Below are 22,531 nucleotides of genomic sequence, written 5' to 3'. Positions count from 1 at the left end.
CTTTTTCCCCGCCCCTCGCGTTCCTTTCTAGATTTCTGATTGGAGAAAAGGCAGAGCCGCTCCAGAAGCATGCTGGGAGTTATAGTTCCAGGTGCGCGTTTGCCCGACTCTATGTCTATGCGCATGCTCAAGGTAGGGGCGGGACCCAGAGGCCTGGTGGGAGTGGCTTTCGGCCGAGCAACATGGCGCCCACCATGCTGGTGCTGCTGGTTCCGCCGTTGCCCGTAGCCCGAGGACTTCTCCGGAACTGTTGGAAGCAGCTGCAGCGAAAACTTCTGCAGAGCCGACCAGGTTTTCCCAGTCCTCCATGGGGTACGTAAAGAGGCCTCCGTGGAGAGGGGTTTGGACTGGGGACTCCAGGCAGCGTGGTGAAGTCTGCTCGTATTTAGCCTGCTCCGGTGTAGGGATCGTTGTCCCGGACATTCACTTGCTTAGGAACAAAGACAGCAGTTTTTGCTCCCCAGTCCCCTGCAAAAAGGAAAAGAAACGTCCTCTGACTGTCCCATTCCTACAGAGAATGTAACCGAAGTGCATTAACTTAGCGTCAAGGGACACCGCTCTCTAGATCTTCTTATCTTTTCTTTCCAGTCCAGTCCACCACCTAAAGCAGTTTGCCTTCTGTAGCATTTGAGCTGTGTCAATTGACTCTTGATCCTTTATTTCCCCTGAAAACTAATTTTAAATGGAAATATCTTGGGTGTTAAAATTGTCGTTGCCTTGATATTTACATCCTACTCGATTTCGAAGTTATCCCGAACATAATAATGATAATACTCAGAAGAGCCCACTAAATGTCAAGTGAAGTCGCTCAGTCGTGTCCGACTCTTTGCGACCCCATGGACTGTAGCACGCCAGGCTCCTGTGTCCATGGTATTTTCCAGGCAAGAATACTGGAGTGGGTTGCCATTTCTTTCTCCAGGGGATCTTCCCGACTCAAGGATCAAACCCAGCTCTCCCGCATTGTAGGCAGCCGCTTTTACCGTCTCAGCCACTAGGAATGTCCCGCTAAATATCAAAGTCAACATATATTTCGTATAATCGCCACTTTCGTATAATCTCTTCGTATATTTCATATAATCTCCACTACGATCCCATTAGGTGTGTCCACTTTTGAACTGAAGAACTAGACTCAGAAAGGCCCCATGGTCACACAGACCTTCCAGAGCCTGTGCTATTAACCACTGGTCTGTGCTTAGCAATACTTTCAGGTATATTGAAAAGGAGTATCAGTTGTTAAGTGTTAAACAGGGTTGTATATTTTTAAGAGTTCCTAAAATCAAAAGAAATATTACAGGCCTGAGGAATATAGCAAGGAGAGGGGAAACAAATCTTTTTTTTTAAGTTTTATTTTATTTTTAATTTAAGGATAATTACTTTACAATACTGTGTTGGTTTCTGCCATGCATCAACATGAATTGGCCATAGGTATACATATGTCCCCTCACTCTTGAACTTCCCTCCCACCTCGCACTAATTTTTATAAACAGTTTAGAAAAACAAAAGTGAAACGGGTTGGTGGTCACAAGAGTAAATTAGTATCCTAGAAAGAGTGATGAATTAGTTCTTTTCCTTAGAGTACTTTCCTTAGGGAACAAGACTAAATATTATGAGAACTAAGTGTCTTAAAGGGCCTATCAGGTTATATGACTGAGGAGCTAACTCAATTTGAATATAATTTTAAAAAAAGACAATCAGCATTTATATCTGTGCTGGTAGGAAGTGGATTTTGAAAGCCTCAAGCTTAAGATTTCCTTGTAACTAGCTACTGCCCATCAAGTAGAATGTGGACAATTGAGTGAATTTTAATTTTTTTTTTTTTTTGCCTTGGTTTGTTTAAATTTGGTGCCTCTCACACTTTTATTCCTGTTTACTAAACCCCTCAGTTCTATATTTTAAGATGAGAAACTTTTGGTAGAATTTCACTGATTCATTTAAGCAGTGCCACTAAATATTCTGTTCTAAAGTTATTTCAGGTATGAACTTTTAAGTATATTTTAATAGCTACTAAGGTTTCCTGTTAAATGTCTATTGAATGTAATGTTTTAAGTTACATAGGCCTGCTGATACATTACTTTTGATTGTTAAAGAGAATGATACTTGGAAATGGTCATTTCAGAACTAGAAACCATTCTGTATCTCCATGGTTTATTTTGTAGGACCAGCATTAGTGGTCCAAGGTCCAGCTATATTTTCAGAACCAACAAGTGATACCAGTGGAAGTACAGAGACGTCCAGCCTTTTGGATAGTATATTTTGGATGGCAGCTCCTAAAAACAGGCGCAGCATTGAAGTGAACCGGTGTAGGAGAAGAAACCCTCATAAGCTTGTTAAAGTTAAGGTAATATGGTGATTTTCGTGGGTGTACTTTTTCTCATGTCCACCACTGCATCATCTCTTGATTTGTCCATATAACCTATGAGTAAATTATTTTTAGATCCTGTATGTCTACCTTTCCCTGCTCTAAATAAATCCAATATTCTTGTTATATATGTATGCATCTACTGTTCTGTAGGCTAAATACTCAGAACACAGTCAAGGAGGGAGTTCAGAGTCTGGACAGAGGACTGGGTTATAAAGAGTCTGTGTGACTTTTGTATTGTGAGCTGTGCCAGTCCTGAGCTGTGTGATTTTGAACTATATGTAAATAAACATTTTAACTATTGCAGAGCCTAAAAGTCAGAAGCAGTAGATCTGTTCAATATGAGGTTTTATTAACCCCGACGGATTTATTCTCTTCTTTTCCTGAGTCCAATGAGATACTGTGAAGTAAAATCCTTAGATAAGTAGTAAAAAATAGCTAATATCTTAATAAGTGCCTTTGATGTATCTAAGTGCTTTACATGAATTATATTTTCAGAACAGCTCTCTGAAGTAAATATTGTTTTGCTCAGTTTGAGAATGAAGAAATTGAGACCAAAAGAATTCATCTATGATCCCAAACTTTGGAGAAGTTTGGAGAAGGAAATGGCAACACACTCCAGTATTCTTGCCTGGAGAATCCCAGGGACAGAGGAGCCTAGTGGGCTGCCATCTATGGGGTCGCACAGAGTCGGACACGACTGAAGCGACTTAGCAGCATGATCCCAAACTTAAGTGGTAGAACCAGGATTTGAGTCCTGGAAATGACAACCCACTCCAGTGTTCTTGCCTTGAGAATCCCAGGGATGGGGAAACCTGGTGGGCTGCCGTCTATGGGGTCGTTGGACACGACTGAAGTGACTTAGCAGTGTCCTATCGAAGTCCTATTCTCTTGAAACATTTTTTGTGTGTGTTCCTATCCTTAGACAATTCTAGATCTCAGTGCTCCTTCTCCGTCTCCCCACCCCCACCCCCAGCACCCACCTACCATCTCCCATGGGTACACTTTCTTCATTGATCTAGTAACAAAAACTATAGTGTTTATTACCTTTGATTTATTAATCTATTGTTTTAACAGCCATGATTTGAGTTCATATTTATTCCACAGTGTTCCCCAGGGCAGTGCAGATAGAACTCAAGGACAGAAAATTGACTTCCATAAGCCTCCACATTCAGTATTAAAACAAACCCTTAGAACATAAGCTCAAAAGTATTACTGAGTCATGGTTGGGACCACAGTTAAAATGTGGAACTGTAAAATACTTCATTAATTTAGACAGTTTTCTGTTAATATATAATTTGTTATGCTGAGGGCTTTGTTAGGAAAAGAGCACTTACTGACCATGGGTATTTTTTCAAATCCTCGAGTTGAATGTACAGTCCAGTTTTCCACGTATTGGAGTAAGATGAGAAGTCAGTGAATCAAATGATTTGCAAGGTTCTTTTGTTTCTTTTGGGTTTCCCTGGTAGCTTAGATTGTAAAGAATCTGCTTGCAATGTTGGAGACCCAGGTTTGATCCCTGGGTTGGGAATATCCTCTGGAGAAGGGAATGGCAACCCACTCCAGTATTCTTGCCTGGAAAACCCCACGGGCAGAGGAGCCTGGCAAGCTACAGTCCATGGGATCACAGAGGGTTGGACATGACTGAGTGACTAACACTTGTTTCTTTTAGAAAATGAAGTTCTTGTTGTCATCTGCCTCATAAATGTTTGTATGTTAGTCTTCAGACATATTTAGAGTTTCTTTCATGTTCCTGTTTACTATTTTTCTTTATATTTCAAATCTACCTTTAGAACCCACTGAAAGGACTTCTTTTAGAGGTTAGAATTGTCTTATTAAAATTGGATAGATGTATAAAAACCTCACTAAAATACCCTCAAGTTGTAATATATCAAGAGTTTTACATTAAGAAATAATCAGTGTTCATTTATAGGAAGAAAAATCACACCCCATACCAACTATACATCATACAGGAATTTGAATTGCACTGTGATAATCAGGGGAAGCCCACTTGTAATGTGTTTGTCATCTTGTTCTTCCCAGGATTGATTGAAAGGAAGAGTGAATTCCCTTTGCCTTGGTCTCTTAGTTAAGATGCTGGCTGTGTGGATCACCCATGGGCTCCTTACCAGATGTTTAGTTTTTGAGGCTGGGGAATAGAGTACCATTTCACATAGTAAGACTGTTGTATTTAAGTAATAATGTACCAGATTCAAAGTTAGTAAACCTGGATTCTAATTCCAGTTTTCCTGGAATTCAAATTGATTAATTCAAATCAATATGTGTCCTTAGTTTCCTGATTAAAATGAGGTTGAACTGGGTACTCTGTGACCTTGTGCAGGATGAACATTTCCAAAGAAGTTTAAATATAAGCCTCATCCTTGATGATGTGTGCATTTTGTTGCCTCTCATTAAATTTTCTTTCTTTCTTTCTTTTTAAAGAACAATATAGACTTTTGTCCTGAATGTGGTCACCTGAAACAGAAACATGTCCTCTGTGGCTATTGCTATGAGAAGGTGTGCAAGGAGACAGCAGAAATCAGAAGACAGATAGGGAAGCAAGAGGGGGGCCCTTTCAAGGCTCCTGCTGTGGAGACCGTGGTGCTGTACTCGGGGGAGACACCCTCCGAGCACGATCAAGGCAAGAGGATCATTGAGCGAGAGAGGAAGCGGCCGTCCTGGTTCACCCAGAGTTGACATCAAACGTGTTTCAAGAGGAAAGCTTCACATAAGACTTTTCTCCTGAAAAAAGGAAGATTCTTTGCTTTTACATTGGTTGTGTGCTTATTTTTAAGTCATCGATGTAGCTTCAAACATCCTATATAAGCAGTTAGTTTTTTTGCAGGTAATTTGCACAGGAGTAAAGTCGAAATGTTTCTGCAGAGGCTCAATAGATTTCTGTGTCTGTTTCTATTATATAATGAAGTTTCAGTAAAGATAACATTTTCAGGACTGAGAGATAAAACATAATTTAAAATTCATAGCCAAAATTAGGAGTCTGGGTTCTAGTTTTATTTGTTTGCGACTGGTTTTTCTCACTTAAGAATACTTACATGTATGCTTTTGTTTAAGTAACACCTGGAAATAGGTTATGTAAATTCTCGGTATCATTTTTTTTAAGATGGTAGCTGTAGCAGTAAGAAAAAGGTTGTTCTGTTTCTTGTTTTTCTTTTGTCTTAGCAAATTAAAATTGCCTTTGTATGGCACTTGGTACGAGACATAGTATGTTACTTTTTTAAGATGAAATAGTTCTTGACATTTTACATTAAATCACAGTAATATTCAGAATTCATTAGATGTTTATGAGATCTGTAATTAATAGTTTTGGGAGAGAGATTTTTTAAAGGAGATGTAAGTGAATTCCATAGCACACAGAAAATGTACTGAAGGGATTGCTCTTGCATTTTCCTTCTAATATGACCTTTTAGTTTATTTCACGTTTTATCATATTTACCTCTATAACAATGGCTTTTTTAGCAATGCAATTCATATTTCCCTCTCCTTCCCCCATTTCTGTGTCTACTGTGAGTCCAGAGTTTGGTGTTTTCTGCCTCATGAAAAAAAAAATATTAGAAGTGAAATAGCTTATTAAAACACAAAGTAAAAAAATATATAGTTGAATGAAAAATCAGTATGCAAAATAAGATAAAGCCCAGGGATATATTTAAAACAAAGTGCATGCTGCAGTGTCCTGAATACTTATAAGAATTAGGCAGTGAATTCAGCACTGAACTTGCTTTTGCTTGAAAAGGACATCCATACATGAGTCTCCACAAGTTGACACGTGATCCAGAGCTGTACCTCTACTGTGGTGTTGTAGACAAACGCCTGAGGTATGTCTTGCCCCTGAGATGTCATGAGGATTCTGTGATCCATGTTAACAAGCATTCCTAGAAGTAAAATGACCAATTTCATGCAGTACAGTATAGACTAAAGATATATTATTAGAGTGTGATTCAGTGAGAGCAAATCCTGAAATCTTCCAAAATACTGGAGTCTCAGTAATTAGCTCTCTGAAGACTAGCTGCACCTTCATGTATTTAGAAAAAAACATTCTGAAGGAATCGGTTGCTTATTCTTATTCCAGCAGTCCTCTGCAGACAGATTTTTCCCTCTGACAAGCCTTAGAAGTGCCTAGTGCCTAGTGCCAGGTGAATATACATGAGGTAGAGTCATGATTCGTGGTGATTTAATCACTCAGTCATGTCTGACTTTTTGTGACCCCGTGGACTGTAGCCTGCCAGGCTCCTCTGTTCATGGGATTTTTCCAGGCAAGAATACTGGAGTGGGTTGCCATTTCCTCCTCCAGGGGATCTTCCCCACCCAGGGATCAAACCTGAGTCTCCTGCATTGCAGGCACTTTCTTTATCAATTGATCTACCAGGAAAGCCCACATGATTCATGGAGGCTAAGACTAACAAGGTACACACCTGAATCTGCTCCCTACTCAGCATCTCAGTGGACTATCAGGTTGCAAAGCATATCTGGGTACACATTTTCCTAGATTGGGCAGGAGGCTACAGAGCTGAACCTGGTGAGAACATGTGGTCAGGCCGACTTTTCTGTTTGCTATTCATGGAAGATAAGTGTTACTAAATGCATCCCCAAATTAGCAAAACCAGATACCTAGTTCATGTCAGAAAACCATGACATAAAGGTGAGTGCCTATCACTTTTTGAAGAGGTTATCCCACAAAGATATCTTTATAATAGGTTATATCAATTTATACCTCCAATTTTTACTATCAGAAACAAAAATCATGAGTTTGTGTAAAAGATTTGTTCATGTTTTAAACACTAGCAATGACCCTCATCCCTACTTGCCCCTTTCATCAAGATGAGACATTTTACTTTTGGAGGGAGGGATGGTGAGGAGGTAATGTCCTCTGAGCTTGGTGGCACTTCCCTCCCTCCATCTTCCTATTTTTTTTTTTTTTTTTAAAAAGCTGGTTCCTAGCAGATAGCCAAGTTCTGAAAACCTAAACATCTGACTTCATTGCATCTCCCTGCCAGAGTCCTTTACCCGTAAGCATCTCTTTCCTGAGCTGTTAACAATGAACTTGCAATTACTAGTTTGCAGTCTTCTCATATTTCTTGTACATCTTGATAGTTTTTAAATTACAGAAATAATACTATAATTAATGAAACAATGCAAAGTATATAACAGAAAGTTAAGAATCATTTCTCTACCACCATGGAGTATGTGCTTCTAAATGCCACACCGCCAAGAGATGTTTTCTGAAACAGTTTCGATAGTATCACTCCCTGATAAAAACCAGGCTCCACTGTACAGGAGACAGGGATCAAGACCATCCCCATGGAAAAGAAATGCAAAAAAGCAAAATGGCTGTCTGGGGAAGCCTTACAAATAGCTGTGAAAAGAAGAGAAGCAAAAAGCCAAGGAGAAAATGAAATTACAAGCATCTGAATGCAGAGTTCCAAAGAATAGCAAGAAGAGAAAAGAAAGCCTTCTTCAGCGATCAGTGCAAAGAAATAGAAGAAAACAACAGAATGGCAAAGACTAGAGATCTCTTCAAGAAAATTAGAGATATCAAGGGAACATTTCATGCAAAGATGGGCTCGATAAAGGACAGAAATGGTCTGGACCTAACAGAAGCAGAAGATATTAAGAAGAGGTGGCAAGAATACACAGAAGAACTGTACAAAAAGGATCTTCACGACCCAGATAATCACAATGGTGTGATCACTCATCTAGAACCAGACATCTTGGAATGTGAAGTCAAGTGGGCCTTAGAAAGCATCACTGCAAACAAAGCTAGTGGAGGTGTTGGAATTCCAGTAGAGCTATTTCAAATCCTGAAAGATGATGCTGTGAAAGTGCTGCACTCAATATGCCAGCAAATTTGGAAAACTCAGCAGTGGCCACAGGACTGGAATAGGTCAGTTTTCATTCCAATTCCAAAGAAAGGCAATGCCAAGGAATGCTCAAACTACCACACAATTGCACTCATCTCACACGCTAGTAAAGTAATGCTGAAAATTCTCCAAGCCAGGCTTTGGCAATACGTGAACCATGAACTTCCTGATGTTCAAGCTGGTTTTAGAAAAGGCAGAGGAACCAGAGATCAAATTGCCAACATCTGCTGGATCATGGAAAAAGCAAGAGAGTTCCAGAAAAAAATCTATTTCTGCTTTATTGACTATGCCAAAGCCTTTGACTGTGTGGATCACAATAAACTGGAAAATTCTTCAAGAGATGGGAATAGCAGACCACCTGACCTGCCTCCTAAGAAATCTGTATGCAGGTCAGGAAGCAACAGTTAGAACTGGACATGGAACAACAGACTGGTTCCAAATAGGAAAAGGAGTACGTCAAGGCTGTATATTGTCACCCAGCTTATTTAACTTATATGCAGAGTACATCATGAGAAACGCTGGACTGGAAGAAACACAAGCTGGAATCAAGATTGCCAGGAGAAATATCAATCACCTCAGATATGCAGATGACACCACCCTTATGGCAGAAAGTGAAGAGGAGCTATAAAGCCTCTTGATGAAAGTGAAAGAGGAGAGGGCAAAAGTTGGCTTAAAGCTCAACATTCAGAAAACGAAGATCATGGCATCCTTTCCCATCAGTCCATGGGAAATAGATGGAGAAACAGTGGAAACAGTGTCAGACTTTATTTTGGGGGGCTCCAAAATCACTGCAGATGGTGACTGCAGCCATGAAATTAAAAGACGCTTACTCCTTGAAAGAAAAGTTATGACTAACCTAGATAGCATATTCAAAAGCAGAGCCATTACTCTGCCGACTAAGATCCATCTAGTCAAGGCTATGGTTTTTCCCGTGGTCGTGTATGGATGTGAGAGTTGGACTGTGAAGAAGGCTGAGCGCCGAAGAATTGATGCTTTTGAACTGTGGTGTTGGAGAAGACTCTTGAGAATCCCTTGGACTGCAAAGAGATCCAACCAGTCCATTCTGAAGGAGATCAGCCCTGGGATTTCTTTGGAAGGAATGATGCTAAAGCTGAAACTCCAATACTTTGGCCACCTCACGCGAAGAGTTGACTCATTGGAAAGACTTTGATGCTGGGAGGGATTGAGGGCAGAAGGGGACGACAGAGGATGAGATGGCTGGATGGCATCACTGACTCGATGGATGCAAGTCTGAGTGAACTCTGGGAGATGGTGATGGACAGGGAGGCTTGGCGTGCTGCGATTCATGGGGTCGCAAAGAGTCGGACACGACTGAGCAACTAAACTGAACTGAACTGAATCAAACTCTGTCTGGTATCCTTATTATCTGTCCCAGTCTTTGCGCTTACACAAAGCATGGTATGTGTGTACACATAGTGCCCTCAGGTGGTTGAAGTCGTAACCTAGTTGAGCAGAGCATGCATGCATCTTCTCGGCATGCGTAACTCCCGCTGTCCCCTCTTGGCTCCACTCTGTGTAACATCACTGAGTCTCCCTCCCAGTCCCCATTTCTGATCCACCAGCTTTCCCCAACCTCTTTAGAGTCCCCAAGTCCCCACCCTTGAGGCTCTCATTCACTGTTCTGGCTTTAAACAGCAACTCTGTCTTGACGCCTGCCAATTTGGTATTTCTTGCATGGACCTCTCCCCTGAACTCCAGATTCATATTCAACTGTGAAGTTGGCCTTCCAGTCAAATGTCCATCAGATGTCTTAACCCAGTGTCTGCACTCAGAATCTCTTCTCAGTAGGGTCCTACTGTTCCCTCAGTCTTCTCCATCTCAGTTGATGCCAACTCTGTTCTCCAAATTGTTCAGTCATCCTTGACTCCTGAAGTCCCTCTTTCTGTGTGTGTCTCTATGTCTCTCATATCCAGTCTATGAGCACAAATCCCACCAGTTCTACATTTAAAGTATACTTAGATTCTGATCATTCATCACCACCTGCACCTCTGTCATCATCTTGCCTAGAAAAACAAAGTACCACACTAAAAGGTCTCCCTGCCACAACTTTGGTCTCCTATTGTCCATTCCCAAGGCAGCACCCAGAATCCTTTCAAAGCACATCAAGGCATGTCCCTTCTCTCTTCAAATTCCTTTACTTAAAACCTTACCTCACCCTCTCCCTCCTCCCCTCCCACCATGTCCATAGGTGGGTTCTCTATGTCAGTTTCTCCATTACTGCCCTGAAAATAAGTTTATCACTACTGTCTGGATTCCATATATACGTGTCAGTAAACGATATTTACATTTCTCTTTCTGACTTACTTCACTCTGGATAATAGGCTCTTGCTTCATCCACCTCGTTAGAACTGACTCATGCATTCCTTTTTATGGCTGAGTAGTATTCCATTGTATACCTATGGCTGATTCTTCTTAGTGTGTGACAGAAAACCGCAAAATTCTGTAAAGCAAATATCCTTCAATTAAATAAAGTGGCAAAAAAAAAAACCCTTAATTCAGATGAAACATGTAGATACATACAGGAGGATTTTTGCTTTGTGTTGATACACACACATATGTATATATATACATATTCCTTGTGAGTTTTGGTAAAAATATTTCAGGTTTACTACAGAATGACCTCTAAAGATTTGATTAAGCTTTTAAATATATATGAATGACTTTTTCATAATTTGTGTGGTGTGACTTTTAAATTTAAGATTTCCTGTTAAAGAAGTACAGTATAAAGAGTAGGGGTCTTTCATACATCCCTGGCATGGGGATCACTTCAACACTCCCCTCAGAGAACTAATTCTTACCCCTACACCTGGCCTCCCATATCCAGTTGTTATGTTTTAGAGACAGGAATAGTCCCTCAGTATTTCCAAATCTGTGTTTTGGGACTCTACTGTCTATGATTAGCATTTCTTTTCCTGGCACACATACCAAAATAGATGCTCTGTCTTTAGCTGCAGCTGGTAAAAAGCAGTGTCATCCCGTGGCCTATATCAGTGCCTAGCATCTTAATTTGTGCCTCTTGAAACAGAACGCTGTCTCTTCCAGGGCCTGGCTTCACTCATCTCGACAGCAGAGGGCAGCCGAGAGCACGTTCCTGGTGCTTTAGGGGCTAACCCAGCCCACTTTTCCCCCGGCGACTTTTACTGCTTTGGAAACACTTTCCATGGTCGTGCCTCTTCTGTCACCCAGCTCCTGCTCCTTGCTGTGCTGCTGATGTCCTGCGCCTTCCTCTTCGCCACGTTAGGGAAGTCGCTAGTGTTAAGGATGCTATTTGGAGCAAGGACGGGAGGAAAGCTAGAAGGACAACATGTTCTGTTATTTACTCTCAGAAGCCAGCTTGACAGTTCAATCTGGAAATGCAATTCGGAATTTACCGGGCATCCCGAGCCGCCTCGCTAGGGGGCAGCAGGTGAACTGTACTGACATCTCCAGTGAAATAAAAATCCCTAGGGTCCAGCAACGCTGAGAACCTGTCGTCTGTTGCTAGAAAAGCCGTCCGCATGTGGAAAGCAGACAGGATTTCTGCAGAGCGACAGGGCTTTCTGCAACGTTGAGCCCAGGTGCTGGCTTCTTTCCTCTGCCCTGCGCTTCAGCGACGCTCTTCCGTGGGGGCTCCCCTCCACCCTCTTGCGTTACTCCACACCCTTGCAGTGCACCCTTGATCAAATTCTTTCCAAGTGCTTTCTGCAGGATAAAAGCTCAGAACGCCACTACTTTGTAGCTGTTTCTCCAGCGTTCTCCAATATTAGCATCTCAGTGGCTAATAAGACGTACCATTGCCCTAATCCTGTAGTTCTTAACCAGGGCCGATTCCCTCCTGGACCCCTGGAACGGGAAACGTCTTAGTGACATTTTTGGTTGTCATCACTTGGAGTGGGGAAGGAGTAAAGCTACTGGTTTCTAGTGAGTAGACAGGGATGTCACTAAACAAGCCCCCATCAAACTCAATAAAACTAATTTTGTTTTGAATAAAATATGTAAAAAGAAAATAGTTTTCTAGAAGTTTCACTTCCATTTGATCTTTTCCATACTATAAACTCTCACGATGACCCTCAGGTCTAAGCCTCCAGTCTAATTTTCCTATTGATCACCAGACCTACATATCCAAATAATACCAGGGATTTCCATCAGGATGTTACCTCCCAGTCTAACAACTTCCAAATCTTTCCCTCAAAATTTGTTTCTCTGGTAACCTAGCTTGGATCATTTTTTCATCAAACATCTATCATGTCTCTTATTTCTTTCCAACTATAGCATATTTAAAGTGTCAGACTTTATTTTTTGGGGGCTCCAAAATCACTGCAGATGGTGACTGCAGCCATGAAATTAAAAGACGCTTACTCCTTGGAAGGAAAGTTATGACCAACCTAGATAGCATATTCAAAAGCAGAGACATTACTTTGCCAACAAAGGTCCATCTAGTCAAGGCTATGATTTTTCCAGTAGTCATGTATGGATGTGAGAGTTGGATTGTGAAGAAAGCTGAGCGCCGAAGAATTGATGCTTTTGAACTGTGGTGTTGGAGAAGACTCTTGAGAGTCCCTTGGACTGCAAGGAGATCCATCCAGTCCATCCTAAAGGAGATCAGTCCTGGGTGTTCTTTGGAAGGACTGATGCTGAGGCTGAAACTCCAATACTTTGGCCACCTCATGCAAAGAGTTGACTCATTGGAAAAGACTCTGATGCTGGGAGGGATTGGGGGCAGGAGGAAAAGGGGACGACAGAGGATGAGATGGCTGGATGTCATTACTGCCTCGATGGACATGAGTCTAAGTGAACTCCGGGAATTGGTGATGGACAGGGAGGCCTGGCGTGCTGCGATTCATCGGGTTGCAAAGAGTTGGACATGACTGAGTGACTGAACTGAACTGAATAGCATACTTCTGCTCGGCTGATTGACATTTCCAGATTAGCTCACAGAAGACTATTGATCACCCCTCTAACCCATCCCTATCAGCCAAACATGCACTTGACCCAAACTTTCCCATCTTGATAAAAAGTCATTGTCTCGTGTAAAGTTGTTAACGCAAAACCCTAGTCATTCTTGATTTTTCTCTTCCCTTCTCATCAGACTCGCAATTCAAAAGCAACTCTTCTTGATTTTACCCCTAGGACATATCTGAGACCCGGGGCAAATGGTTTGGAGCCAAAGGCAGGGATGCAGAGAATGATTAGGGAGGGGCAAGCATGGGTCTGGGGAGACAGGCCAGGGACTCTGGCAGTAATCTAGGTCAGAGATGACACAGCACAGGCCAGGATGGGGGCAGTGGACATAGAACTGGGGAAGTTGAGATATATTTCAGAGTCTTGGACTTAGTGATTACAGATCAAGGATGATTCCCACGTCTCCAGCTTGGCAACACAGGAGATGGGATCAAGGAAGCATATGTGTGGTGAGGGCAGGCTATGGGGGAAACTGAGGATACCCATTTTTGATGTTTTATTTGATATACTATTGGACATCCAAGCTGAGATAGAGAGGCAGCTAATGGACATGTGTGTGTAAATTCAGAAATAACAAATGGAATTTTTGGGGCAGGATCTCAGTTCCCCAACCAATGGCTGAACCCAGGCCACAGCAGTGAAAGCCCAGAATCCTAAGCACTAGGCTGCCAGGGAACTCCCCCAGATAGGATGTTTCTAAAGCCATGGAAATGAATGAGATTATCGAGGGCAAGTACTCAAGAGAGAGAAAGGGCCATAAACTGAGGACTTGCTGCCCTGCCACAGATCCCAAGAGAGGAGAGCATGTCAGGAAGAGGGAGCCATCCGTTCAGTCAAATGTGCCTGAATGAGGATCGAAAAGAGCCCAACGACTGTGGCAAATGGAATTGGTTTGTGACATGACAAAGGTGATTTCATTTGTGTGTTGGTGGCAGAAGCCAGATTGGAGTGGGCTGAAGAGTAGGTGAACTGAGGAGGCAGAGGCAGTGTTCCTAGACAGTTCTTTCCAAAAGTCGTCCTCTGCAGGGGAGTAGAGAAGTGAGGTGATCACTAGACGAGGGTAGGGGATGGAGGGGCCAATGTGTGTGTGTGTGTGTGTGTGTGTGTTGGAAACTGAGAGAGCAAATATGTATTTATGCTTATGAGAATTATCCAGCAAAAGAGGAGACTGTTGGCAAAATGATGGAAAGAAGACAGCCAGCCATTCAAACAGATAGACAGGGATATCTTTAGTGAAGCGAGAGGACAGGTCCAAGGCTCACTTTTCTTAGAAGAGGGATGCATCCTTTAACCTAACATCTGAAGGTTAAACTAGGAGGATGACCTGGGACAAGACTGTGCAAGCTTCATATCAAGGAAATGGTTTTGCTCATTAAAAGGAATGAGTAGAACTATATAGAAAATAGATAATCAACAAGGACCTACTCTATAGCACAGGGAACTCTGTTCAATATTTTTTAATAACCTATATGGGAAAAGAATCTGAACAAGAACAGATGTATGTGTGTAGCTGAATCACTTTGCACTATACCTGAAACTAACACAACATTGTAAATCAACTGTACGCCAATATAAATTTTTTAAAAAATGAGTAGAGAGTAGTTGTAGTATTTATGGGGAGGAACTTAAAATTGGTTTTGAAAAAGACACGATCTCAGCCTAACTCTTTTGAATCCCCAGGCTGTTAGCCAAATGTGTGATAACTTCTCTTGGGTTTTATTTTTATGCTTACAACCTTATCCCATGTTGTCAGATTAACAAAAATAATTTCTTCCACTTTTCTATGATTCGATTTTTTTTTTTACTTTGAAGCAAAGGGAGTTGGTGATGGACGGGGAGATCTGGCATCGCAGAGTCAGATGCAACCGAGAGGCTGAACTGAACGGAAAGCTTCAATCCATCTGGAACTAATTTTTACATTTTATTTATTTCTATCTGGTTACTTTGAGTCTTTGTCACTACACGTGGGCTTTCTCTAGTTGCGGTGAGCAGGGGCTGCTCCCTGTCACAGTGCACAGGCTTCTAGTTGTGGTGGCTTCCCTTGTTGCAGAGCCCAGGCTCTAGGCACACAGGTTTCACTAGCTGCATTACTTGGGCTTGGTTGTTGCAGGTTGTGGTTCCTAGAGCTCCTGAGCTCCAGTAATTGCGATGCATGAATTTTTGGTTGCCTGAGGTATGTGGAAGCCTCCCAGGCCAGGGATCAAACCCATGTCCCCTGCATTGGTAGGCAGATTCTTATCCACTGTACCACTAAGGAAGTTCTGGAATTAATTTTGGTATGTGATATACGGACAGACTAACATGATTCTGTTTTTACCCTCAGGTGCATCACTGATTTCATCTTTAGAGAAATGTCTATTCAACTCCTTAGTCCATTTTGAATCAAATTGTTTGATTTTATTGTTGTTGTTGAATTGTGGGGGTTCTTCATATATTCTGGATATTAACCCCTTATAAAATATATGGTTGGCAGATATTTTCTCATGGGTTGCCTTTTCAGTCTATGGATGGCAACCTTTAATGCACAAAGGATTCAGTTCAGTTCAGTTCAGTTCAGTTCAGTTCAGTCGCTCAGTTGTGTCCAACTCTTTGTGACCCCATGAATTGTAGCACGCCAGGCCTCCCTGTCCATCACCATCTCCTGGAGTTCACTCAGACTCACGTCCATCGAGTCCGTGATGCCATCCAGCCATCTCATCCTCGGTCGTCCCCTTCTCCTCCTGCCCCCAATCCCTCCCAGCATCAGACTCTTTTCCAATGAGTCAACTCTTCGCATGAGGTGGCCAAAGTACTAGAGCTTCAGCTTTAGCATCATTCCTTCCAAAGAAATCCCAGGGTTGATCTCCTTGCAGTCTAAGGGACTCTCAAGAGTCTTCTCCAACACCACAGTTCAAAAGCATCAATTCTTCGGTGCTCAGCCTTCTTCACAGTCCAACTCTCACATCCATACATGACCACAGTAAAAACCATAGCCTTGACTAGACAGACCTTAGTCGGCAAAGTAGTGTCTCTGCTTTTCAATAAGCTATCTAGGTTGGTCATAACTTTCCTTCCAAGGAGTAAGCGTCTTTTAATTTCATGGCTGCAGTCAAAGGATTAGTACTGTTGAATGTTTACACACTTTTCCACTATAAATTCTTCCATATGCTGGGATATGTCTCAGGCTATTCCTTCCCATTTCTGTTCATGTACCAGGAATATGGCATTTTAATTACTGCCACATTATGGTGCATTTTACAGTGAGGTAAAGGAGGTATCTCCTCTTTACTCTTCTTTGTTTAAAAAAAAAATAGCTCTGTATTTTCCAGAGTGGACTTTATAATCATCTGGGCAAGTGTTATATTCATTAGGATTTTGCTTAGGACAATATTAACTCTAAAATTTAATGAATTTGACATATTTAGTCTTTCTACGTAGCAACATTAGTATTTTTCTCTATTTCTTTCATCTTATTTCCTACCCCTAATTAAGATTATCTAGTTTTCCTCAGACAGATCCCATGCACTCATTGCAAGGATCAGTGCCCTTGACCCAAACCATTGGCAGCAAAGAGGAGATTGTATCCTTTTACTTAGATGGTGAGACCTCCACCTCCATCAGACACATCCATTTACTAAAGTAGCTGGAGAAGCCAGAAGAAATCTGAGAAGCCTAATTCACTTTCATACTTTTCTGGAATAAGCCTAGAAGTCTGGGTCTCTGACTCTGCCCTCAGGACAGCCCCCTCTACAATTTTCCTTTTCCCATTTTCCTGCCATTAGACTTAGATGAAGCAAGTAATTCCATTTGGTCTGATATATTGATGATTTAATGTTATGTGTCATGTGCCATTGCAGAGGCTTAATGGTTATTTCTGCTGATACAATCTTCTAGAATATGAAGGCCAGGAACATCTAAGTGTATACTTTGAGCTAACCTAGGATGTGATTTATAGGAGGTAAAAATGAGCACTAAGAAAGATAAATTCTCAAAGCCTTTTAAAAAATATTATTTTCAGTTAACTCTATCATTCAGAAACCATATTAGTCTTTAGGGACTTCCTTAACCATCCAGTGGTTAAGACTTCACCTTCCAATGCAGGGGGTACAAGGTCCATCCCTGGTTGGGGAGCTAAGATCTCACGTGCCTTAGAAACAAAAACCCCCAACACATAAAACAGAATCAATATTGTAACAAATCCAATAAAATCTTTAAAAATAATATAACAAAAATTAAAGGATAAAATACCTTTAAAAAAACAAAAACAGTATTAATCTTTATATTAAACTCAAAAGCATTTTACTTCAATATGTTGGTGAACATTTACTGAATAGCTATTATATGTCAGGAATTTTGCATATGTTATAAAAATCTTTAAAATAACATTGAAGAACAGATATTAATCACCGCAGCTATGGGCTATTGAGTGTGTACAACACATGAGGCCCAGTGCTGAATGTTTCACATAGATATTGTATTTTTATATAGTATATATTGTTGTAAAATTCTGATTTTTTTTCCTGTGGTATTTCTTGTATCTGATCCAAAAAGCCAGATATTTTAATTTTTCAAAGATGGAAAAACAAAAAGGAAAAAAAGAAAGCTTTTAAAAATCCTGATCTTTAAGGGAGAAAGCAGAGAAATAAACTCTTAGGGGAGGCACATGTTAGTAAACAGGACTCCTTGCCCTAAGCACTTGCTCAGTGTCCTGAGCCAGAGAGTAGGAGAAAGTTCCCTGGGCCTTGCCTGTCCCACCCAGTCCCTAGTCACTCTACCCTTGGAGGAGGGCTAGAGTCTTATTCTTTGGGTGCAGCCTCAGGGAGGCAGAAAGTCTCCAGGGAAGAAGGGGCTGCATGGTATTTTTAGGCAGGTGGGCCTTTTGCAGTATCATGGAGACATGAAAAACTACAGAAGGTCTGGTCCTGACAAGTCTTGCTTACAGGAACCAAAGATGTGCCAGGTTGTGTGGATAGAAGACCAGGGGCCAGACAGGATGATGGCTTCTCAGTGGACACCAAAGACCCATGTCTGCCCTGTCTCCTGTCTCTTGTCACTATGTAAATCCTCCAAAATCTAAAGGGAAAAAAGGAAAGGCATCCTTGAGAAAGGTAGGGAGCTGCATATGTTTGTATGGTGGGAGCGAGTGGGACCCGTGACCCCTGAATTGGCAGCTGGGTCAGTCCCCTGATGGAATGCAGCCTCACTCTGTGAGGTAGACTCAGGTGCAGAAGCAATCCTGCCTGATGTCATACAGGGAAGGACTACAATTTGAGCCTAAACTTACTCTAAATCTGAAATCCTAGGGGTTTATTTGCAGCAACATGGATGCAACTAGAGATTATCAGACCTAGTGAAGTAAGTCAGAAAGAGAAAGACAAATGTCATACAAACTCACTTATATGTGAAATCTAAAATATGACATGAATGTACCTATGAAACAGAAACAGACCCACAGACATAAAGAACAGACTTGTGTTTGCCGAGAGGGGAAGGCTGGGGGAGAGAGGGAGTGAGAGGTTGGGATTAGCAGATGTAAGCTGTTATATATGGAATGGTTAAAAAATAAGGTCTTACTGTATAGCACAGGAACTATATTCAATATCCTATGATAAACCATATGGAAAAATATAAAAAGAAGGTATATATGTGTGTGTGTGTGTATAACTGAATTACTTTGCTATACATTAGTAATTAACACAACATTGTAAATCAACTACACTTCAAAAATAAAAAGAGAAAAAAGAGCAAAATCCTAGGGGCTTATCATTAGACCACCTTTGGGTTTACAGATGGTAAAAATGACCAAAAATCACCTACAGCCTAGAGCTCACAGAGGGGAGCTGGGATCTAAGGTCAGCCTTGGCTCCTATTTCCCTGAGCCTCACGGCCTCCACAGGGTGGCCACGTGCTCATCTTAAGGCCTCTCTTTTTAATTCTATGGAATAAATGTTGGCCAGTCTCCCAGATGGCATATGGATATTCATAGTAGAATCGATTATTCGAGCTTGAAAGGAAATGACTTAGTCCAATGGCTTCATCTGAAGCTCAGGAAATTTAAGCCTAGACTTAACCCAAGATCACAAAGCCAGTGAATGGTAGATGAGAATCCAGAACTGTTTACCTGGACCGTAATACCAGCCACACTTGACTTTTAAAATGTCCATTTTTTAAGAAATAACATAAATACAAAGCATCATCAAAAATTGAGATAATGAGACATTGTCATTGTAACTTCTGGAGGTAATGATACTTCTTTCTCCATGGTTATGATGCCAGTTTATACAAACAGTAGCAATTACGAGACCTGGTGATTTCCTTGTAACGCTAGGGTTACCATGTTGAAGAGTGCAGATGCAGAACATTTCCATCATTTCAGAAAGGCCCGTGGGACACCACTGCTCTATAGGAAATCAATCAAGGAGTTAAATGAAGTTGATGGAGTTCACTCTAAACACTATCAATCTCCAAAATGTCCTTGGTATCAAAATGGTGGGGTTAACATATCCTGCACTCACTTCTTTTTTATTATTGTCTTTTTTGTTTGTTTGTTTTGTTTTAATTTTTATTTTTACTTTATTTTGCTTTACAATACTGTATTGGTTTTGCCATACATTGACATGAATCAGCCATGGGTGTACATGAGTTCCCCATCCTGAACCCCCCTCCCACCTCCCACTCCATATCATCTCTCTGGATCATCCCCGTGCACCAGCCCCAAGCATCCTGTATCCTGTATTGAACATAGACTGGCAATTCGTTTCTTACCTGATAGTATACATGTTTCAAAGCCATTCTCCCAAATCATCCCACCCTCTCCCTCTCCCACAGAGTCTAAAAGTCCGTTCTATACATCTGTGTCTCTTTTGCTGTCTCACATAGAGGGTTATCATTACCATCTTTCTAAATTCCATATATATGTGTTAGTATACTGTATTGGTGTTTTTCTTTCTGGCTTACTTCACTCTGTATAATAGGCTCCAGTTTTATCCACCTCATTAGAACTGATTCAAATGTATTCTTTTTAATGGCTGAGTAATACTCCATTGTGTATATGTACCACAGCTTTCTTATCCATTCATCTGCTGATGGACATCTAGGTTGTTTCCATGTCCTGGCTATTATAAACAGTGCTGCGATGAACATTGGGGTACACATGTCTCTTTCAATTCTGGTCTCCTCGGTGCTGCACTCACTTCTGTATGTTATACAGAGGACAATATTAGTTAAATGAATGGCAACTTAATTCACAATTCCCCAGGCTTGCACGTAAAGATCCATCTCACTGTGACATCACCAACAGTGAATACATTTTTTTGCAGATGTATTTCTATTTTATGATTCTCTCTTCAAAAGAAGCAATTTTTGGACTTATAAATTTTCCTCTTTTGCTTTTTTAATTTATTAAATCAAGTTTTGCCCTTATTTTTCAGAAATATCCATTCATCTAAACCATAATAAAACTAGTCACATCCATGTATGTTTTTATCTGTTGACTCAATCTAGGAGTAATGCATTAAAACTTTCCATAACAATTGAGTTTTTGTTTGCCTGCTTGAGGCCCCGGGTTCGTTCCCTGGCACCTCCACCAAAAAAAAAAAAAATTGAGTTTTTGAAGTTTTCTTCTTATATTTTGAGCATTAAAAGTTCCTTGTGATGATATGTTAGTTTTTTCATGGTAAGAAATAATACAGAGACATCATGCACATAGTTTAACTCAGTTCCCCCCAGTGGTAACATTTGTAAAACTGTAGTATAATATCACAACCAGAATATCAACATTCAGACAATCCATGGATCTTATTCAGATTCTCCCAGTTTTACTTGTACTTGTGTATGTGACTATATATGTGTGTTTAGCTCTAAATAATTTTATCACAGTTAAGATACTGAACAAATCCATCACCACAAGGACCCCTCTCTTGATTTATATTTTTTCTGAAGGAGTGCTTGAGTTCACATGCGACACTCTGGGGATATCTGATTTGTGGGTTAAGGGGCAGGGGAATTCAGAAAGTGTATTTCTGAGGGGAAATAAATGGATGTGGCTATAAGGGAAGAGAAAAAAGGAACTAAACTTCAGACATAAACAAAGACTCAAGGTTAGCCTGATATTTTTGTTGTTGTTGTTCAGTAGCTACATTGTATCCCACTCTTTGCAACACCATGGACCACGGCACTGGCACACCAGGCTTCCCTGTCCTCCACTGTCTCCCTGAGTTTGCTCAACCTCATGTCCATTGAGTCGGTGATGCTATCTAACCATCTCACCCTGTCACCTCCTTCTTCCCTTGCCCTCAATCTTCCCCAGAATCAGGGTCTTTTCCAAAGAGTTAGCCAAAATATTAGAGCTTCAGTTTCAGCATCAGTCCTTCCAATGAATAATCAGGGTTGATTTCCTTTAGGACTGACTGGTTTGATCTTCTTGCATTCCTAGGGACTCCCAAAAGTCTTCTCCAGCACCGCAACATTTTCAGCATAACCTCAATGCTAAACTGCATCTCTACCTACAGACCCAATAACCTTCTCTAAGCTAATATGTCCAAAAGACAACCCTTGATCTTTCTCCTTCATTCTGATCTTCTCTTCCTTCAGGCTTCCCTCTTTCAGTAAACACTAGCATTAATCATCTCCCATTTTTGGAATTATCCTGTCCTACACATATTCAGTCTTTCAGCAAAACCTGTTGGCTTTACCTTCAAAGTTCAGTATGAACCTGACCTTGTCTGTAGCCCCTCCTCCAACCCCATCCCAGCCCATTATCCTTCACTGTCTTATTGTGCTGACTCAAAACTTGTCTCCTGCTTTCTGCTGTTACCCCTGTAGTTCATTCTTCTCTCAGTTGGAGCAATTCTTTTGAAAAAAGGTCAGATTATGTTTCCTTTGCTCAAAACCCTCCCTTGGCATCCACATCTTATCAGAATGAAATGTAAGTTGCTATTTGGGGCCTCAAGTCCATTCCCAAGTCTGTCTGTCAGCCACCTACTCTTTCAACCACTTTCCCCTTTGCTCCCTGTGCTTCAGAATTTGTGTTCAGATTTTGTCCTTTCTGTTCATCAAACATGCCCAACCCTGCTCACTCCTGGGCTCCTTGATGTGCACAGCTCCCTCTGCTTGGAAGGCTGCCTGAAGCTGTACAGCGTATTCCTCACTTCATTCAGGCCTCTGTCCCAGGTCACCATCTAAGAGAGATTTTCCTGACTACTGGGACCTCAGCTCCCTTCTCTTCTGCAGGAGCCCTTTGCCTAGTGTCATCCTAATATTAAAAATATGCTTTTCATTGGTCTGTTATCCTCCTGTTACTTGCTTTTCAGCCAATTGAAAGCCAGGATTTTGCCTGTATCTCTGTTGTTGCCCC

The 22,531-nt window shown here is 41.2% G+C and overlaps 1 protein-coding gene across 1 annotated transcript; it reads left to right on the top strand.

Annotated features, from left to right (window-relative positions):
* The first annotated feature begins 181 nt into the window (after positions 1–181).
* Positions 182–5,573, top strand: MRPL32 (mitochondrial ribosomal protein L32). Its single transcript, XM_052638989.1, has 3 exons — positions 182–312; positions 2,157–2,338; positions 4,802–5,573. The coding sequence occupies exons 1-3, from the start codon at positions 183–185 to the stop codon at positions 5,054–5,056; spliced, it is 567 nt and encodes a 188-aa protein (XP_052494949.1). The 5' UTR covers position 182; the 3' UTR covers positions 5,057–5,573.
* The last annotated feature ends 16,958 nt before the right edge of the window (positions 5,574–22,531 follow it).

This window comes from Budorcas taxicolor, chromosome 4 (assembly GCF_023091745.1).
Source record: "Budorcas taxicolor isolate Tak-1 chromosome 4, Takin1.1, whole genome shotgun sequence".
NCBI classification, from domain to species: Eukaryota; Metazoa; Chordata; class Mammalia; order Artiodactyla; family Bovidae; genus Budorcas; species Budorcas taxicolor.
Note: the sequence above shows the minus strand (reverse complement) of the source record. Positions and strands in the feature narration are given on the sequence as shown.

Coding starts and splice junctions, on each gene's coding strand:
- MRPL32 (XM_052638989.1), top strand. CDS start 183: ATGGCGCCCACCATGCTGGTGCTGCTGGTTCCGCCGTTGCCCGTAGCC. Junction 313..2,156: donor TTTTCCCAGTCCTCCATGGG/GTACGTAAAGAG, acceptor TTTATTTTGTAG/GACCAGCATTAGTGGTCCAA. Junction 2,339..4,801: donor ATAAGCTTGTTAAAGTTAAG/GTAATATGGTGA, acceptor TTCTTTTTAAAG/AACAATATAGACTTTTGTCC.